Source organism: Pseudochaenichthys georgianus, chromosome 3, assembly GCF_902827115.2.
Source record: "Pseudochaenichthys georgianus chromosome 3, fPseGeo1.2, whole genome shotgun sequence".
NCBI classification, from domain to species: Eukaryota; Metazoa; Chordata; class Actinopteri; order Perciformes; family Channichthyidae; genus Pseudochaenichthys; species Pseudochaenichthys georgianus.
The window spans coordinates 42,471,162-42,491,325 of NC_047505.1; the positions used below are offsets into that span (position 1 = coordinate 42,471,162).

At 43.4% G+C, this 20,164-nt stretch overlaps 2 protein-coding genes across 2 annotated transcripts in view; one reads left to right on the forward strand and one right to left on the reverse strand.

Moving 5' to 3' along the window:
• LOC117442610 (crossover junction endonuclease MUS81-like) overlaps nucleotides 1-15,186 on the reverse strand; it is a 40,090-nt gene extending 24,904 nt beyond the window's left edge. The window contains exons 1-10 of the mRNA XM_034078586.2: nucleotides 15,123-15,186; nucleotides 14,949-15,034; nucleotides 13,807-13,923; nucleotides 13,647-13,727; nucleotides 7,664-7,752; nucleotides 7,306-7,497; nucleotides 6,666-6,827; nucleotides 6,458-6,585; nucleotides 1,039-1,151; nucleotides 296-415 (exon numbers count right to left, since the gene is read on the reverse strand). Coding sequence (XP_033934477.2) covers nucleotides 296-415; nucleotides 1,039-1,151; nucleotides 6,458-6,585; nucleotides 6,666-6,827; nucleotides 7,306-7,497; nucleotides 7,664-7,752; nucleotides 13,647-13,727; nucleotides 13,807-13,923; nucleotides 14,949-15,034; nucleotides 15,123-15,186 — 1,152 coding nt within the window. The remainder of the gene's footprint in view (nucleotides 1-295; nucleotides 416-1,038; nucleotides 1,152-6,457; nucleotides 6,586-6,665; nucleotides 6,828-7,305; nucleotides 7,498-7,663; nucleotides 7,753-13,646; nucleotides 13,728-13,806; nucleotides 13,924-14,948; nucleotides 15,035-15,122) is intronic.
• On the forward strand, nucleotides 8,245-11,200 carry LOC117461623 (uncharacterized). The gene has a single exon (XM_034103557.2). The coding sequence runs from the start codon at nucleotides 8,347-8,349 to the stop codon at nucleotides 9,967-9,969; it is 1,623 nt and encodes a 540-aa protein (XP_033959448.1). The 5' UTR covers nucleotides 8,245-8,346; the 3' UTR covers nucleotides 9,970-11,200.
• Nucleotides 15,187-20,164: the final 4,978 nt, after the last annotated feature.

Here is a 20,164-nt window from a genome sequence, read left to right on the forward strand (position 1 = left end):
GGTCAGTAGCACTAGCTACTGACCATGCTACAGCAGTGAGCAGGAGGCGGGGCTATGGCTTTATCCTTATCAGGAAATGATCGTATGGGGCGGACACACGGAGCCGTTTGGCCCCCAGAGCGTTCCGGTTGCAGATCTATCCACCTATCCACGTTATCGTTTCCGCGTCTCCGTTCCGGCCTCGTGTGAACGAACGGGCCATACGAAAGAGAAAAGTAGCGGATACAACCGTTTGCGTTCTCGTGTAAACAGCACCTAAAGCACCATGCAGGTGTGTGAGTGTGTGTTCTCTCACCTGTGTGTTGACGATGGCCTGCTGCAGCGTGGTCTCAGGTAAACTCAGGTGAGAGGCAGCCTTCCCACACTCCTCCACCAGGTAGCAGGGGTTACGCAGACCACAGCGCTTCAGACGGAACTGATGAGGAGAAGAAAGAAACATTTCTCGTTGTGCACGTGTAAAAAAATCACTCTTTATATAATTTGATTAACAGCATCGTAGAATGTCAATTAGTGTTTTTAAATTTATAACAAGATGGAAAATGGTTTTTTTTTATCAAAAGATACGGAGAGTAAAAGCAAAGAAACTCATTACAGAAGATTTAACCTTTTTGATTTGCGATTAAATGTTTAAATTAATCATCAAGTGCAAATAAAACTTAAGATGCACCCTATGTACCTACTTTTGGACATGCACTTGAAGACAGACATGTATATACATTTTAAGTATCCATATATGTATGTTTACAGTTCCACCGAATTATTATATTGTTATTTTGATATATTCCGTGTTTCACTCGTATACCTGTTGCTGCTTTACCCATAGAATAACCCTACAGGGATTAATAAAGGTTCATCTAATCTTAAATATGATTTTCTACATTTCATATCATAATAAACTGAAAATATCTTTGGGATTATTGACCATCTGTCGGGCAAAACAAGCCATGTCAAGTCAGCATGCAGGGCTCTGGTTAACGGAGTACATGACTAATCATTCGACGGAGAAGACTCAAGTTGACGGAGATGTATTTTCTTCACCTTCTGTTCCCTGAAGCGCCCGTCGATGATGCTGCCGCACAGGTCGTCCATTCTCTTCCTCTCGATGATGTAATCCAGGACGAGCTCACGGCCGACGGGGGTCCGCAACTGACCTGGAGTCAGAGAAAAACTAAATGATTACGAGTTGGAATTTATTACAAAAATGGGGACATTGCAGAAGCGGTGGACGGTCAAAGTGAAGAGAGTAAACTACGGTGAGGAAATGTTGAATATGGTTCGTCTATTTGGACGATATAAATAAAATAATTTATTTATATTCTTGGTCTGTACTTTAAACTGATTTCTACTAACTGCACACTTTTTATTTTAGCATTATTTTGTAATCTGCCATATGTTGCCACCTTGGTTGCTGATTGGCTAATGGCTACACAAGCCAAAACATCGTTATGACATCATAAAGTGGCCAAAATCTGATCAGCTCATTTTCAGACAGGTTTTTATAGAAATGGATCAAAAAGAGAGAGAATCTTTGATCCTGAAACTTTCAGAGTCTCTTTCCACAGAGGGGACACATGTTGATGTAGAAGAGACATGAAGAAGAGGGGACACATGTTGATGTAGAAGAGACATGAAGAAGAGGGGACACATGTTGATGTAGAAGAGACATGAAGAAGAGGGGACACATGTTGATGTAGAGGAGACATGAAGAAGAGAGGACACATGTTGATGTAGAAGAGACATGAAGAAGAGGGGACACATGTTGATGTAGAAGAGACATGAAGAAGAGGGGACACATGTTGATGTGGAAGAGACATGAAGAAGAGGGGACACATGTTGATGTAGAAGAGACATGAAGAACAGGGGACACATGTTGATGTGGAAGAGACATGAAGAAGAGGGGACACATGTTGATGTGGAAGAGACATGAAGAAGAGGGGACACATGTTGATGTAGAAGAGACATGGAGAAGAGGGGACACATGTTGATGTAGAAGAGACATGAAGAAGAGGGGACACATGTTGATGTAGAAGAGACATGAAGAAGAGGGGACACATGGTGATGTAGAAGAGACATGAAGAAGAGGGGACACATGTTGATTTGGAAGAGACATGAAGAAGAGGGGACACATTTTGATGTAGAAGAGACATGGAGAAGAGGGGACACATGTTGATGTAGAAGAGACATGGAGAAGAGGGGACACATGTTGATGTAGAAGAGACATGGAGAAGAGGGGACACATGTTGATGTAGAAGAGACATGAAGAAGAGGGAACACATGTTGATGTGGAAGAGACATGAAGAAGAGGGGACACATGTTGATGTAGAAGAGACATGAAGAACAGGGGACACATGTTGATTTAGAAGAGACATGAAGAAGAGGGGACACATGTTGATGTGGAAGAGACATGAAGAAGAGGGGACACATGTTGATGAAGAAGAGACATGGAGAAGAGGGGACACATGTTGATGTAGAAGAGACATGAAGAAGAGGGGACACATGTTGATGTAGAAGAGACATGAAGAAGAGGGGACACATGTTGATGTAGAAGAGACATGAAGAAGAGGGGACACATGTTGATGTAGAAGAGACATGAAGAAGAGGGGACACATGTTGATGTAGAAGAGACATGAAGAAGAGGGGACACATGTTGATGTAGAAGAGACATGAAGAAGAGGGGACACATGTTGATGTAGAAGAGACATGAAGAAGAGGGGACACATGTTGATGCAGAAGAGACATGAAGAAGAGGGGACACATGTTGATGCAGAAGAGACATGAAGAAGAGGGGACACATGTTGATGTAGAAGAGACATGAAGAAGAGGGGACACATGTTGATGTAGAAGAGACATGAAGAAGAGGGGACACATGTTGATGTGGAAGAGACATGAAGGGGACACATGTTGATGTAGAAGACACATGAAGAAGAGGGGACACATGTTGATGTAGAAGAGACATGAAGAAGAGGGGGCATATGTTGATGTAGAAGAGACATGAAGAAGAGGGGACACATGTTGATGTAGAAGAGACATGAAGAAGAGGGGACATATGTTGATGTAGAAGAGACATGAAGAAGAGGGGACACATGTTGATGTAGAAGAGACATGAAGAAGAGGGGACACATGTTGATGTAGAAGAGACATGAAGAAGAGGGGACACATGTTGATGTGGAAGAGACATGAAGAAGAGGGGACACATGTTGATGTAGAAGAGACATGAAGGGGACACATGTTGATGTAGAAGAGACATGAAGAAGAGGGGACACATGTTGATGTGGAAGAGACATGAAGGGGACACATGTTGATGTAGAAGAGACATGAAGAAGAGGGGACACATGTTGATGTAGAAGAGACATGAAGAAGAGGGGACATATGTTGATGTAGAAGAGACATGAAGAAGAGGGGACACATGTTGATGTAGAAGAGACATGAAGAAGAGGGGACATATGTTGATGTAGAAGAGACATGAAGAAGAGGGGACACATGTTGATGTAGAAGAGACATGAAGAAGAGGGGACACATGTTGATGTAGAAGAGACATGAAGAAGAGGGGACACATGTTGATGTAGAAGAGACATGAAGAAGAGGGGACACATGTTGATGTGAAGAGACATGAAGAGGGGACACATGTTGATGTAGAAGAGACATGAAGAAGAGGGGACACATGTTGATGTAGAAGAGACATGAAGAGGGGACACATGTTGATGTAGAAGAGACATGAAGGGGACACATGTTGATGTAGAAGAGACATGAAGAAGAGGGGACACATGTTGATGTAGAATAGACATGAAAAGAGGGGACACATGTTGATGTAGAAGAGACATGAAGAAGAGGGGACACATGTTGATGTAGAAGAGACATGAAGAAGAGGGGACACATGTTGATGTAGAAGAGACATGAAGAAGAGGGGACACATGTTGATGTAGAAGAGACATGAAGAAGAGGGGACACATGTTGATGTAGAAGGAGACATGAAGAAGAGGGGACACATGTTGATGTAGAAGAGACATGAAGAAGAGGGGACACATGTTGATGTAGAAGAGACATGAAGAAGAGGGGACACATGTTGATGTAGAAGAGACATGGAGAAGAGGGGACACATGTTGATGTAGAAGAGACATGAAGAAGAGGGGACACATGTTGATGTAGAAGGAGACATGAAGAAGAGGGGACACATGTTGATGTAGAAGAGACACTGAAGAAGAGGGGACACATGTTGATGTAGAAGAGACATGAAGAAGAGGGGACACATGTTGATGTAGAAGAGACATGAAGAAGAGGGGACACATGTTGATGTAGAAGAGACATGAAGAAGAGGGGACACATGTTGATGTAGAAGGAGACATGAAGAAGAGAGGACACATGTTGATGTAGAAGAGACATGAAGAAGAGGGGACACATGTTGATGTAGAAGAGACATGAAGAAGAGGGGACACATGTTGATGTAGAAGAGACATGAAGAAGAGGGACACATGTTGATGTAGAAGAGACATGAAGAAGAGGGGACACATGTTGATGTAGAAGAGACATGAAGAAGAGGGGACACATGTTGATGTAGAAGAGACATGAAGAAGAGGGGACACATGTTGATGTAGAAGAGACATGAAGAAGAGGGGACACATGTTGATGTAGAAGAGACATGAAGAAGAGGGGACACATGTTGATGTAGAAGAGACATGAAGAAGAGGGGACACATGTTGATGTAGAAGAGACATGAAGAAGAGGGGACACATGTTGATGTAGAAGAGACATGAAGAAGAGGGGACACATGTTGATGTAGAAGAGACATGAAGAAGAGGGGACACATGTTGATGTAGAAGAGACATGAAGAAGAGGGGACACATGTTGATGTAGAAGAGACATGAAGAAGAGGGGACACATGTTGATGTAGAAGAGACATGAAGAAGAGGGGACACATGTTGATGTAGAAGAGACATGAAGGGGGACACATGTTGATGTAGAAGAGACACGAAGAAGAGGGGACACATGTTGATGTAGAAGAGACACGAAGAAGAGGGGACACATGTTGATGTAGAAGAGACACAAAGAAGAGGGGACACATGTTGATGTAGAAGAGACATGAAGAAGAGGGGACACATGTTGATGTAGAGGAGACACGAAGAAGAGGGGACACATGTTGATGTAGAAGAGACACGAAGAAGAGGGGACACATGTTGATGTAGAAGAGACACGAAGAAGAGGGGACACATGTTGATGTAGAGGAGACACGAAGAAGAGGGGACACATGTTGATGTAGAAGAGACACGAAGAAGAGGGGACACATGTTGATGTAGAAGAGACATGAAGAAGAGGGGACACATGTTGATGTAGAGGAGACATGAAGAAGAGGGGACACATGTTGATGTAGAAGAAGAGACGACACATGTTGATGTAGAAGAGACATGAAGAAGAGGGGACACATGTTGATGTAGAAGAGACATGAAGAAGAGGGGACACATATTGATGTAGAAGAGACATGAAGAAGAGGGGACACATGTTGATGTAGAGGAGACATGAAGAAGAGGGGACACATGTTGATGTAGAAGAGACGACACATGTTGATGTAGAAGAGACATGAAGAAGAGGGGACACATGTTGATGTAGAAGAGACATGAAGAAGAGGGGACACATATTGATGTGGAGGAGACATTAAGAAGAGGGGACACAGGTTGATGTAGAAAAGACATGAAGAAGAGGGGACACATGTTGATGTAGAAGAGACATGAAGAAGAGGGGACACATGTTGATGTAGAAGAGACATGGAGAAGAGGGGACACATGTTGATGTAGAAGAGACATGGAGAAGAGGGGACACATGTTGATGTAGAGGAGACATGAAGAAGAGGGGACACAGGTTGATGTAGAAGAGACATGAAGAAGAGGGGACACATGTTGATGTAGAAGAGACACGAAGAAGAGGGGACACATGTTGATGTAGAAGAGACACGAAGAAGAGGGGACACATGTTGATGTAGAAGAGACACAAAGAAGAGGGGACACATGTTGATGTAGAAGAGACATGAAGAAGAGGGGACACATGTTGATGTAGAGGAGACACGAAGAAGAGGGGACACATGTTGATGTAGAAGAGACACGAAGAAGAGGGGACACATGTTGATGTAGAAGAGACACGAAGAAGAGGGGACACATGTTGATGTAGAGGCGACACGAAGAAGAGGGGACACATGTTGATGTAGAAGAGACACGAAGAAGAGACGACACATGTTGATGTAGAAGAGACATGAAGAAGAGGGGACACATGTTGATGTAGAGGAGACAGAAGAAGAGGGGACACATGTTGATGTAGAAGAGACACGAAGAAGAGGGGACACATGTTGATGTAGAAGAGACATGAAGAAGAGGGGACACGTGTTGATGTAGAAGAGACATGAAGAAGAGGGGACACATGTTGATGTAGAAGAGACATGAAGAAGAGGGGGCACATGTTGACGTTGCGTTACCTGGAATAGGCGCGACCTTCTCCCGAGCGACCCACAGGAAGTCTCCCACGTTGAGCTTCCTCACGTCGAACGTCACGCCGTTCCTCTGCAGCTCTTTCACCAGATCCTGCTTGCAGTTTTTGCTTCCGCTTCACAAACACACCGACCGTTCAGGACACACACACACACACGTTTGATTCACACAGTTCAAAACACACAGCGGCCTTACCCCGTCGTCTCGATGAAGTCCACGCAGAGGATGATCTCGTAGGAGCCGGGAAGGAGACTCCAGGACTTTCTGCTCGGTACGTTTTGGGGTTTCCCCGAAAAGAACATCCCGGGAACGAGAACCCCCGGCCGGGAAGCGGAGGAGGTCGGCCTCTCGGTAGCTCTGGAAAAAGACGGTTCAATTCCTTTTATTGTATTTACAAACAGTTCACCAACACAATCATAAAACCTAACGGAGATATTTCGGTCTTAAATATTACTTACACGTTTTACAGAAACATGACAAGCTGAAACACACAAAGGAAAGTCTACGTATTTTCGTATATAAAAGTAGAACGCACCGTATTTTTCAGTATTTACTTTTTACGTGTATATAGTTGACCTATTTTTGCATTTTACTTGCATCGTTCTATATATTTGTGGACTATATTTATTCCTTTTTATGTCGTACGTTGTTGGAGGAGGCTGGGACTTAAGATTGTCAGAACCAAGACCATCTAGAATGCTTAACTGGTCTCTAAACACTTCGTCGATACAACATAGACAAAAGGAAAATAAAGGGACTTGAATGCATTTCAGAGTAGAGTTACTTGTTGAGATAATGATACGTCTTTGTCCCAGGGGTTTTGAAGCACACTCACTGTATTCTCTCCTCTTCGTCATCATCACTAACAGTGAGGTCCACAATCCCCGGGCCACCTTCCTCTCCCTCCTCCTGCTGCTGCTCGTTCCCTTCACTCCTGGCCTCCTCTCTGTCTCCTTCTGGACCTTTAGTTCCCTCTAAAGACTCGAGGCGCTCCCCTAAAGCCAGACCCTCTTCTGTCAGAGAATACCTGAAGAGGGAGGAAGAGCGAACTCCATTTAAACGAAAGAGAAGCCCCCGTTTCCACTTCAAAACACTCGTACAGAAATAATGCGTGTGTCAATCAATCAATCGTGTGTGTGTGTGTGTGTGTGTGTGTGTGTGTGTGTGTGTGTGTGTGTGTGTTTCCTCTGTACCTTGCAGGGTTGTGGGTCTTCATCACCAGGTTCTTCTGGATCAGAGTGCTCACTGAAGACCAGGCCGTGTACTTACTGCCCAGATCTGGCTACAGACACAAACAAGTTGAATTAAAATACAAATATGCAGGACGCTCTGATCAGGGTACCCTGTGCCGTCATATCAGTCAATAAATGGCCAATAAAAAAATTGTGCTCAAGCTAATTTTGTACCAAAAACATTAATATTTCGTGCCTACAAACTCAACTTTTTTTTTTAATAAAGAGTATTATTAGGAAGTATTTTCAATTGGAGTATTTTCTCTGTAGAGAACTCCCTGAATATTGAGTAGAATAGAAAGTAGTTGTCAGCCATCTTGTTGTTGTTTTTTCAAAAATGGAATGCCTGGGCAAAGTTACCCAGAATGCATCGTCACTGTTGCCACGGCCACATCTCTACATGTGAGCGTTGTGCAGAAATTCCAAGTGATGTCACGATGACCCTCTAATGTGCTTTGTGACATCATCGATAGTTCCAAATGGAAACCTGCAAGGAGACCAGTTTGAGCTTTAAGGCACAGCATATCTTGGCTTAGCAGAAACCAATCCGACGCTGACAACACACCGCGAAATTCAGTTTTCCCCCCGTGAAGAAACAGTTACCAGTTGCTACCGTGTGTGTATCATTGTCATCTTAAAGCAACATGTCCTGCAATAAGGAACAAGTGGAATTGGGAGGCGACTACGCTGGCGTTAGGAGGAGTCTTGGGGCAGTGCAAGAACACCTCAAGACCCAACATGTGGAAATACAATCCATACAAAAACAGTTCGGCAGCTTTCCAGCGCTGGGGGAGCAGTTTGACGCTCTGAAGGCCGAGGGAGATGTCGCGAGGCGCAAGTGTGCCTACCTCGAAAAAGTAGCGAGGGTTCTTAGTGAGAAGATCGAAAATAACGTTACCGTAGAGGCGATGTTCCAGGGACTAATCCAGACGAACAAGGAATTGGAGCGTGAACGACAGATCCTCGAGGCACAGATGTTTGACAAGATAGATCAGCTGGATAGCATCGATGCTATCAAAGCCGAGCATGAAGCTGCACTGCGTGGACGGAGAGAGCTCGAAGCACAGATTAAAGCGGTGCGTTCGTCGATCCAATGCTATTCTGCTGCAGAGGAAACGCTCGATGCACTGAGAAGCGACGCAGAGGAAACCATCAGAGTAAACGGTGGCCTTGAGGAAGAACTCGAGTGTCTCAAGCAAAGGAAAGAGGAACTTCAGGAACGTTTCCAAGTGTCTAAGGCGGAGATGGAGACGGTTATCCAGAAGAACCAGGCTCTGCAGCAGGAAGTGGACGATCTCCGCAGGGAGCTTGAGAATGAAAGTATGGTGCAGTTTGAGATGGACGAAATGAACCTGTCGAAATATGAGGAGAGGAGCCAAACCGAAGACTTGCAAGAAGAGATCTATGAGCTTTCACAGAGGCTTCTGGGTGTAGAGGAACTTCAGGTGGCATACGAAATTGCGAAGGAAGAAAAAAAGTTGATTTTCCAGCAAATCCAATTGTTGCAACAAAAGAAAGTCGAGTTGTGCCAAGACCTTGAGAACGAGGACACCATTAGGGAAAGTTACAACGCAATGGTGACAGAAAAAGCCGCCATGAGACTCGAACATGTCTCCCTGCGAGAAGAAGTGTTGCAGCTCAAGGAAAGGCATCTGCGTTTCATGGAGCTCGAGGACTCTTACAAGGAGGCGAAAGCTGAGAGAGAGGACGTTAAGAGGAAGAACGAGGCTTTGATGAACAAGATCCAGGGTTTGAGCAAGGAGGTTCACAAGGAAAAGCATCTCAGGATCAACTACGAGGCTTTGAAGGCATCCAACGAGACCTTGGGGTGCGATAGTGCCGCCATGGGGAAGGATCTCGTGGAACTTAACCTTGAGATTGGTGTTTTGAGGAAGGGTCGTCCTCAGAACAAAACCCTGCAGGAAAAGATGAACGACCTGCAGTCTATGTGTGATGAGTCGCTGAGGGAAAGAAACACCGCGGATCAGAATCCAAACGCCGATCAGGACCGAATGAACGGCTTGAATGTGAACAACGTCACCGTTCACAATGACTTCCTTGAACTCAAGAAAACGGTTCAGGAGAATCGAGCTCAGCGGGCCAAAAACACCGCGGATCAGAATCCAAACGGCGATCTCGGACAAAGGGTCCAAGAAGATCAAGACCGATTGAACGGCTTGAATGTGAACAACGTCACCGTTCACAATGACTTCCTTGAACTCAAGAAAACGGTTCAGGAGAATCGAGCTCAGCGGGCCAGGAGATAAAAGCCACTAACTTATTCCGTGGCATAACGGGTTTTCTCCGGGGGCGCCGGGTTTTTCCCAAAATGTACGATTTAAAAAAAACAAACATTAGTAAGATGTCTTAGCATGACATCAGGGGGCTTAGATATTCTTCCAGCAAGCTACAATTGCCACGAGATAAATACCACGGGTTAAAGTTCATTAACTTGTCCGTGGCATAACGGGTTTTCTCCGGGGGCACCGGGTTTTTCCCAAAATGTACGATTTAAAAAAACCAAACATTAGTAAGATGTCTTAGCATGACATCAGGGGGCTTAGATATTCTTCCAGCAAGCTACAATTTCCACGAGATAAATACCACGGGTTAAAGTTCATTAACTTGTCCGTGGCATAGCGGGTTTTCTCCGGGGGCGCCGGGTTTTTCCCAAAATGTACGATTTTAAAAAACCAGACATTAGTAAGATGTCTTAGCATGACATCGGGGGGCTTAGATATTCTTCCAGCAAGCTACAATTACAACGAGATAAATACCACGGGTTAAAGTTCATTAAGTTGTCCGTGGCAAAGCGGGATTTCTCCGGGAGCGCCGGGTTTTCCCAAATGTACGATTTAAAAAATAAATAAAACATTATAACTTTATTTTAATTCAATAACATGGATCTTTTTTTTATTACTACATGTCACTTGTTAGATGCTTTTATCCAAAGTGACTTACATGCACAATACTGTGGACCCCCTGACCCCAACACCTAGGCACTAACCCACTACGCCTCCATCTTAATCTAGAGCTTGGCGTTTTGAAGAAAGAACTTGGATGGTTTGAAAGCGGAAAATGACCTCCTGCTAAATAATCTGGATGATGTCAACGAAGAGATTGAGGTTCAACGGTGACTTTTAAACATTATTAAGATTGTCTTAGCATGGCATCAAGAGGCTACACATGTTTTACCAGCAAGCTACAACCTTACATTCATAATGTCAGCGGAGGGAGGGGGGGCGGCGCTGCGGAACAGCAGAGTGGCGAGGGAGAGCTGTCGTCTTCCCTCTACAAGCTTCAAACATGTATTTATCGTGTGGTTTTGGAAATAAAAGTTTCATATTCTGAAAGCCAAGACTTTGTTTATTTAAAACCAAACAAAACACCCGAACCGAGGCCTGTGCTACGAAGCCGGTTCAACCTAACCTGGATATGTTTGAGTTAGCCGGTTGGCCTAATCCAAAACATACGCGCTCTCGCTAAGCGGTCCTACGACGCGGGTTATCAAGTGGATTGCTCAAGCCAGCCGTGTCCTATCTAGTTAGGTGCGCGTTCACATGAGAGGGGTGGTATTTGGAGCATTCGACCAATCACAAACATGGAGAAGCATACTTACAGCGCAGCGTCATACTTCCTGAATGAAAAGTAAACTATAACATTAGACATATGAAGAAGTTAAACTTTAAACATTCATGACTTAAACACTTGATCAGGATCAAAGCCACAGAGCTGTGTTTGAATGCGTCCATTAACAGGTTTATGATATCACTGCCCGTCTAAGACACGATCTGACTTTCATTACATGTGACTCGAGTGTTTCCTCAACTTAATGTGTTGCTTAAAATAATACTTCTGCTTCCAGTCTTTGACGCTGAGTGTTGCACGGCCAGATACGGCTCAGCTGACTCAGATAAGGAGATATATGATACATTATGAAGTGATGTGCCGCGGACTGTACTTAATGTACTCTGATCCGGTTACTTATGTTGTGGCAGATATTTAAGTAAGCTTTCTTAACGCTAATGTTATAATAGTCAGATTACTCTGAAGATGGAGCTGATATTCTATTAATGTTCACGTTCACACAGTCGCTGATTTCTGCCGGCCGTCTTTCCTGCAACGGCAGCTTTTCTGTATTTCCTTTCTCCTGTAATATGACTTGATCGCTTTAAACTCCGCACACTGAGCTCTGATTGGTCAGCAGGCGGTGCTTTCACTGACTTGATCTCCTGGAAAATCAGTTACCATGGAGATCTAGCCTGCTAAGAAGAGAACCAGCGTCGTAGGACCGGAAACCCCGAGTTTTCCCTGAAATTAGCCGCCAAGCGAAAATCCTGCTTCGTAGTACGCCCCCCGGGTCACAAATGATTTTCTGTGAGAAAAACAATATAAAAAGAAATAAGTAATAACATAATAAGTCTATTGTGATATTTGGTATTGGCATAGAATACCTTACTGCACATATATGACTAATATTAGCCATGTGAGGTTTTTAAATCTACACTAAAGACTCACTTCTTCTCTCTGGCCTTCTAGTCTGAGCGGAGCACGACTCCTCACATTTCCCTGTGTGTAGGGAAACTTCTGCAGCAATGGAAAGTCAGGACTCAGACACACGAGGAGAGTTGGAGCTTTGATGTCAAACACGGATCTTTAATACAAGCATCGGCCGGAGAAATTCACATCACAAGTCACACAGTCAAAGGTTCTGACGGCACGGGTGGGTTGCCATGTCAAATCTGATCCGCCTCGCACCTCGGTAGACCCTTTAACTAGTTTACAGAGAGTCAACCCACATATTGGGGGAAGGTACGTGACCACCTAGCAACAATGGAACCGACATCCGTGGTGCTTAGGTCAGGCCATAAAACCTGGTAGTATCAACATACGACTCCATTATCACATTCCTTACGGGACATTAGAAGCAGGGATGGTCGTAAATGTCAACACACAGAATAAGGTTAAATATCTAAAGTAAAGACGGAATTATTCCCTAACATGTGTGATTTTTTTATGTGTGCTATGTGACCAAAAATCGTTTTGAAAATGTGCTAGATAAATAAAACTTGATTTGCTTTAAATAGTTCATTATTCTGTGTCATAATGCTTCGTGGTCATTTCAGAGCGTCTACCGTGTTAAACTGTTACAGCCCACACGCAATGATCCAAAACTTCTACATATTGGTGTTTAGCAATGTCAAAATAAATAAAAGGAGGTAAAAGACTGACAGTTATGCACCAGAACATCTCGATTAGTGCCGTCCATTATCACATTCCTTACGGGACATTCGAAGCAGGGATGGTCGTAAATGTCAACACACAGAATAAGGTTAAATATCTAAAGTAAAGACGGAATTATTCCCTAACATGTGTGACTTTTTTTATGTTTGCTGTTGTACACACAGTGTTTGTATTGTAAAGTATTTGTATTGTATGTACAGCAATTTGGCTCGACCAAAAATTGTTTATTTGCTTTAAATAGTTCATTATTCTGTGTCATAATGCTTCGTGGTCATTTCAGAGCGTCTACCGTGTTAAACTGTTACAGCCCACACGCAATGATCCAATACTTCTACATATTGGTGTTTAACAATGTCAAAATAAATAAAAGGATGTAAAAGACTGACAGTTATGCACCAGAACATCTCGATTAGTGCCGTCCATTATCACATTCCTTACGGGACATTAGAAGCAGGGATGGTCGTAAATGTCAACACACAGAATAAGGTTAAATATCTAAAGTACACCAGAACATCTCGATTAGTGCCGTCGTCATTTTAAGTTAAGTTGCCACGCAACTATTTTATCTTAGCGAAAGCAAAACGCTAATTTTCAAATATATGAAATCATGTTTAAAATCATTAGTCGTGTCAAATCCTCACTTTATTAGGGTGCAATAAGCAGGTTTAAATGCACTTGTTGCAACGAATACTCCACTCACCACAGAGAAGGACTTGTCGCAGAGCTGCTGAGCTTCGGCTTGGAGCTCCATCTTAAACATGTAGCCTTTGCCGCCTGGGATCTGGAGGGAGAGACATCAAATGGAGCCACGATGCAACACATGGAGGTGTTTTGTGTAGATGTGACGGAGGAAGGCGTACCTGAGACGCTCTGCGGAGTGTGAGCAGAACAGCGTGGCCTCCACACCGTCTCTGGGGCACGTACTCCCTCTTCTTCCTCGCCCCTTTGTTCTTCCCTTGATCCCCGGCTGCATTCTTCTACGAGGACAGTTCAACAGAAGAAGTCACAAATAAGAGGTTTTCAATGGCATATAGGGTGAATGACACACACACACACACACACCACACACACACACACACACACACACACACACACACACACACACACACACACACACACACACACACACACACACACACACACACACACACACACACACACACACACACACGGAGACACTTGAACACACACACGGAGACACTTGAATACACACACACACGGAGACACTTGAACACACACACACACATGGAGACACTTCAACACACACGGAGACACTTGAACACACACACACACGGAGACACTTGAACACACACACGGAGACACTTGAACACACACACGGAGACACACTTGAACACACACAGACACACACACGGAGACACTTGAACACACACACACATGGAGACACTTGAAAACACACACAGAGACACTTGAACACACACACGGAGACACTTGAACACACACACACACACACACACACACATGGAGACACTTGAAAACACACACAGAGACACTTTAACACACACACAGAGACACTTGAACACACACACACACACACACACACACACACACACACACACGGAGACACTTGAAAACACACACACAGAGACACTTGAACACACACATGGAGACACTTGAACACACACACAGAGACACTTGAACACACACAGAGACACTTGAACACACACACACACACACACACACATGGAGACACACGGAGACACTTGAACACACACATGAACACACACGGAGACACTTGAACACACACACACATGAATACACACGTAGACACTTGAACACACACACATGAACACACACAGAGACACTTGAACACACACACTTTAGGGATTGATGATAATCATGTATTTGGTCGAATAACTTTGACCACTTAGTTAAAAATAACACATTTCCAAACACGCGTCTGTTTTGAGATGTTATTATTGGGATTTCTTCCCCATGGAATTGTGTCTTTACACAGTGAGATGAACACACACACTCCATCTACCTTTCTGGGCGGATCCAGGCTGTTGTTGTCCTGTCGGCCAGCAGGGGGCGCTCCTTCGGGGAGAGAGTGGATCGGAGCGTCTGGACCTACAGGAAAAGACAGATCAGAACTTCAAGACATTTTATTCCATCTTAGTATAGGTATTCGTTTCCTCGCTTCGCCTTTGGGTATTACCAAGCGGCAAACTCTGGGGAACAGCCGGGAAGCCAATACGGAAGTGCCACACACTGCAGTTCATATATTGGCCGATAGGCACTGGCTGCAGAAAGGAGCAATTTCCATAGACCCCCATGTTAAAATGCCCAACTTCACAGCAGAAAAAAACATGTTTCTGTCCCTGGCTCCATACATTTTTACTATCGATATAGTTAGATTCCACCTTCATGATTATGGATCTGAGAGTGAATTGTTTTCTAACGCGACCATTTTATTTATATTAGGTCTTAAAGTGTGTGCATAAATTAGGGCGTGGTCACATTGAGTGACGGCTCTGTCAAGTGCCTGCCGCTGTTACGGCCCGTACACACTACAGGCGTCAGAAAAGCTTGAAGCTGGGCGTGTCTGAGGCTTGGCGCTTTCTCGCGCCCAATGCGACCAACAACCAATCAGGAATCTCCCGCCCGCCCCCGGCATACAAAAAAAAAGCCCGGCTCTTCTTTACTATTGCCAAAATGGATGCCGGTTTTGTAGCAACGGTAGCGTTGGTTTATTCAATGTCTCGCAGGAGGCCACGTATAGTGCGTCGCTGTTGGGTACATCCGATACTCAGAAAACGTCTGCAACGGGGAGAATACCACGTTCTTGTCCAAGAGATCCGCCTGGATGGTGTACTGTTTCAGCAGGATGAGCAAAGACGCTTTCGACGAGTTGCTCGGAAAAGTCGGTCCACTGATTGCAAAGGCAAACACCCGTATGCGTTTGTCAATCGGACCCGCCGAGCGACTCGCCATCTGCCTACTGTACGTTTTGTGTATTTCTACTTCTTTAATATGACTCTGTATCAGGGTTTTCGCTAGGATTTTTTCTCGCCGGTCAAATGTCCGAGCAGAATTTATTTTACCGGACTAATTTGAAACTTACCGGTCATATTTCAATAATAATAAGAGTTGTGTAGCAGAGTTTCCGTTAGCAGGTAATTACCGGACTATGAGCGGATATGCTTCCGTTTAAAACTCAGTTCACGGGGCTCATTTTTATATTGCTTCAGTTTATAATCGTAACAGATCGAAAAATTCAGATTCATTTTTCAATAAATGATTCCACAAACAACACAATTATTACATTCAAACAAACTACTTGTAGTATCTCTCTCTCTCTCTCTCTCTCTCTCTCTCTCTCATATGCAGCGCCTGCAGCTCGCTAAACAGAGGGCGGGGCTTCAGGTGCTCATGCAGAGCTGTGTGTCTCCGTCTGACTCAGCAGCTGATCTGATCTCTCTCTCGCTCCGGTTATACTTCACTCGCGTTTATGTCCATATCGATCAGATCCAGCTCTCCTGATCGGCCTTTATAGAGAGCACCGAGTGAATATCGGCCGATAATGACCGGCGGCCGATCGATCGGAGCCTCCCTAATTATTACCAGACATTTTGACCGTCAGGTTTTGAATTTACCGTTTTTTTTTATCAATTTTACCAGCTAAAAACCGGTAATTACCGGCTAACGGAAACCCTGCTCTGTATATAAAGAGAGAGAATGCATGCAATGGATGAATGAAGTCTGTGATTTAGTTCAGATGAATGACATTAATTAAGATAGCTAGGTAAATGCAGTATTGCTCCCCTGTGTGTGTGTGTGTGTGTGTGTGTGTGTGTGTGTGTGTGTGTGTGTGTGTGTGTGTGTGTGTGTGTGTGTGTCTGTCTGTCTGTCTGTGGTGTAATTGTGTCTGTGTCTGTGATGTGTGTGTGTGTGTGTGTGTGTGTGTGTGTGTGTGTGTCTGCGGTGTGTGTGTGTCTGCCTGTGGCGTAATTGTGTGTCTGTGATGTGTCTGTGGTATGTTGGTGTGTCTGTGATGTGTGTGTGTCTGCCTGTGGTGTAATTGTGTGTCTGTGGTATGTTGGTCTGTGGTATGTCTGTGTGTGTGTCTGCGGTGTGTGTGTCTGTCTGTGATGTGTGTCTGCCTGTGGTGTAATTGTGTGTCTGTGGTATGTTGGTGTGTGTGTGTGTGTGTGTGTGTGTGTGTGTGTGTGTGTGGTGTGTGTGTGTCTGTGGTATGTTGGTGTGTGTGTGTCTGTGGTGTGTGTGTCTGTGATGTGTGTGTGTCTGTGGTATGTTGGTGTGTGTGTCTGTGGTGTGTGTGTCTGTGATGTGTGTGTGTCTGTGGTATGTTGGTGTGTGTGTCTGTGATGTGTGTGTGTCTGTGGTATGTTGGTGTGTGTGTGTCTGCGTGGCGTATAACTTTTTTTTTTTTAAATCATGTATATTACTTTTTTCTCAGGTACCTGGCAACCGGTGACTCGTACAGAACCATAGCATTCAGCTACCGCGAATTTTGGGTTTAACTTATGTATTTTTATTAAAAATAAGCATAATAAACCATTTTTTTTAATTTCATGCGCCTAGTTTCATTTTATTTTCAATTTTACTGCTCCCGACCACGCCCTCTCAATGAAACAAAATACTTCGGGAATCTTCGGGTGATGACGAAAACAAAGGAAGACGGGCACAAACATTGGACGAGGCACGAGTATTTTTATTATGTTTTCTGGCTGATTTAATGCATCATTAGCCTGTACCATTGTGTACAACGCCATTTATTGCCTGTCGATTAGGCGACCGGAGGCCTCGTCATCCGATAATCCGGTACACAGTGTCGAATGTGTACACTACAGTCATCATATAGACATGATAGACTAACAGTACTGTGAGTACAGCCTACACTTGACAGGCAGCCTGGCTAGCCTAGGATTAGGACCATACTACGTCAAAAGACCGATTGGCTCTAGCTGTATATCATGCTAGTATACAATTCATTTAAATGTATTCATGTAATTAATGCCCATAAGGCTGTTACATATACAATAATAAATGTGACAAGATAATTTATGTGAACCTGACCCTGGTATGTTATGAAATGTACCCTACATGCAGTCATCCTCGCGCATAGCCATAGGCCTACAGTGCATGCATGCCAACTTTTGCAATATATAATATAGCGCCTAGCGTGAGCTATGCTTAGGGACCTACCAGTCAAGATTATTTGTGCGTAGGGGTGCATCATCTGGCGCCTGGTCCTGGTCATCCTCGCCATTGCCCATGCCGTGAACTAACTCCATCACCTCGGGCTCGAACAAATAAGGACGTAATGGTCCATCGTCTGGCTCAATATTCTCACCATCGTCGCTTACTGAACCGGATTCAGATTCAGTTCCTAAAACTACATTTTCGCAGGAAAGCCGAGAGGATGTTTCTGACTCGCTATCATCACTGGATACCTCGTACAATCCTTCTTCTTTGTCTGGTATATTTGCCCTTCCACGTTCATTCTGCATAGACGCCATGGTTTGTTATTGTTTCGTCTTCCTGAGTTTTCCTCACTTCCGGTTTGGCTGAATCGATCATTTCGTTTCTAAAAAAGTTCGGGGAAGCTGCAATAAAGTGCTTCTAACATGCGTAAGGCAATTATTATATTTTTTTAATCAGGTGTGATTGTTTTGGTACGTAATTATGCTTGTATATAAGTTAAAACGAAACTATTTGGGGTTCAATTTCCACTATCCCTTTAAGTACACTACAAAATAAATTAAAGATGTGCAACAACTGTATCAGTAATTAAAATGATATAACTTATGCACAGGCTTGGGAGGGCTACTTGCCAAATACACAACCAGTAACTTCATGTGAGTATCAAGATATAAAAGTAATGTAACCTGATAACTTTCTTTTTGTTTTGGATTACTTCAATATCAAATAAACACAGGAGAGAAGAAATATGAATATGATTTTTTTACTTAAAATGTATAATATAATACCATAAAGCAGATTCAGGCAGTAGGTGTAGAGATTCACAATTAAAGTATTATCCTCCAGAACAGTACGGCTTCCAGAGAAGAGATCATTTTACAACAACCACTATCTGCTCTTTTTAGGTTTTGAATAAGATTGTAATCCTGAGTTTCCCTATTATTAAAAAAAGTAAAACTAATCCGATTACATCTCTTCCTATGTAACTAAGGATTACACTTTCATTTTTTTCTATACAATCTTGATTCGTGTTCGATGTAATCCATTACTATCTAAGCCAATACAAGTCATAACTTTTGGAAAATTGTCTCAAGTTATAAATTATGCCTTCAATCTCTTTCACGTGGAGAAGACATCCCATTGGCCGAGGCGTTGTAACTTCCCTCAAGCGTCCTACATGAAAGAAAGATCACATGTTAGAAATGTGTGCACAAACTATTCAGTATGACCCGTCTTAGTTTAAAGCCCAAGTGTAAGAGTGAACAGAGGCGGAGTCTGCCTGTTTTCCAATTTGTTTTGTTTGTTGGCTGCTGCTGCCCAAACCAACACCCTCCTCACAAGCATTGACTGTTGGAATGTCATTATGCTCCACATGTGGAACAACAAAGGCTTCTTCAGGCATGCCTTGTATCATAATGATATTGCTCTGATCAGCAGCAAGACTGTTTTCACCACTACCATGGTCTACATCTGCAACCTCCTCATTGCTATTAACAGTCGAACTAGGAGTGTCACTTACCTCGTCATTGCTACTCACCTGCTTCTCCTTCCAGGCTGTTGTTCTTTGCCATTGGTGAAATAGAAGATGGTGGGCACTGCAGTGTTTTTCAGGCATCTCCTTCCCTAATAAAAATAATAAACAAAAACACATAAAATAACTTTTTGAGGTCTGTAGATATTCAACTTTCTTTTGAATAATGTTGTTTTAAATGTAAGAGTGCATTATAAAAGACAATAGAGGGCCAACATGTTAACTATGCAGTTAATCCATTCAACAATTACGTGTTTCCAAGATTCAGATTCAAAGGATTTATGTCATAGCACATAGGCTACAGTGTGGGAATGGCAATGAAAATCATCTGTCCCGAGCTCCTCCAACAATGCAACAGTTATATAAGACATAAAACAATAAAAGAAATTCAAAATTAAATTAAGAATAATAAATTAGTGCAGGCAGAAATCTATATACACGTAAATATAATAAGACATATGCAAGAACAGAATGTAAAGATAAATATTGTATAGTAAAATTAA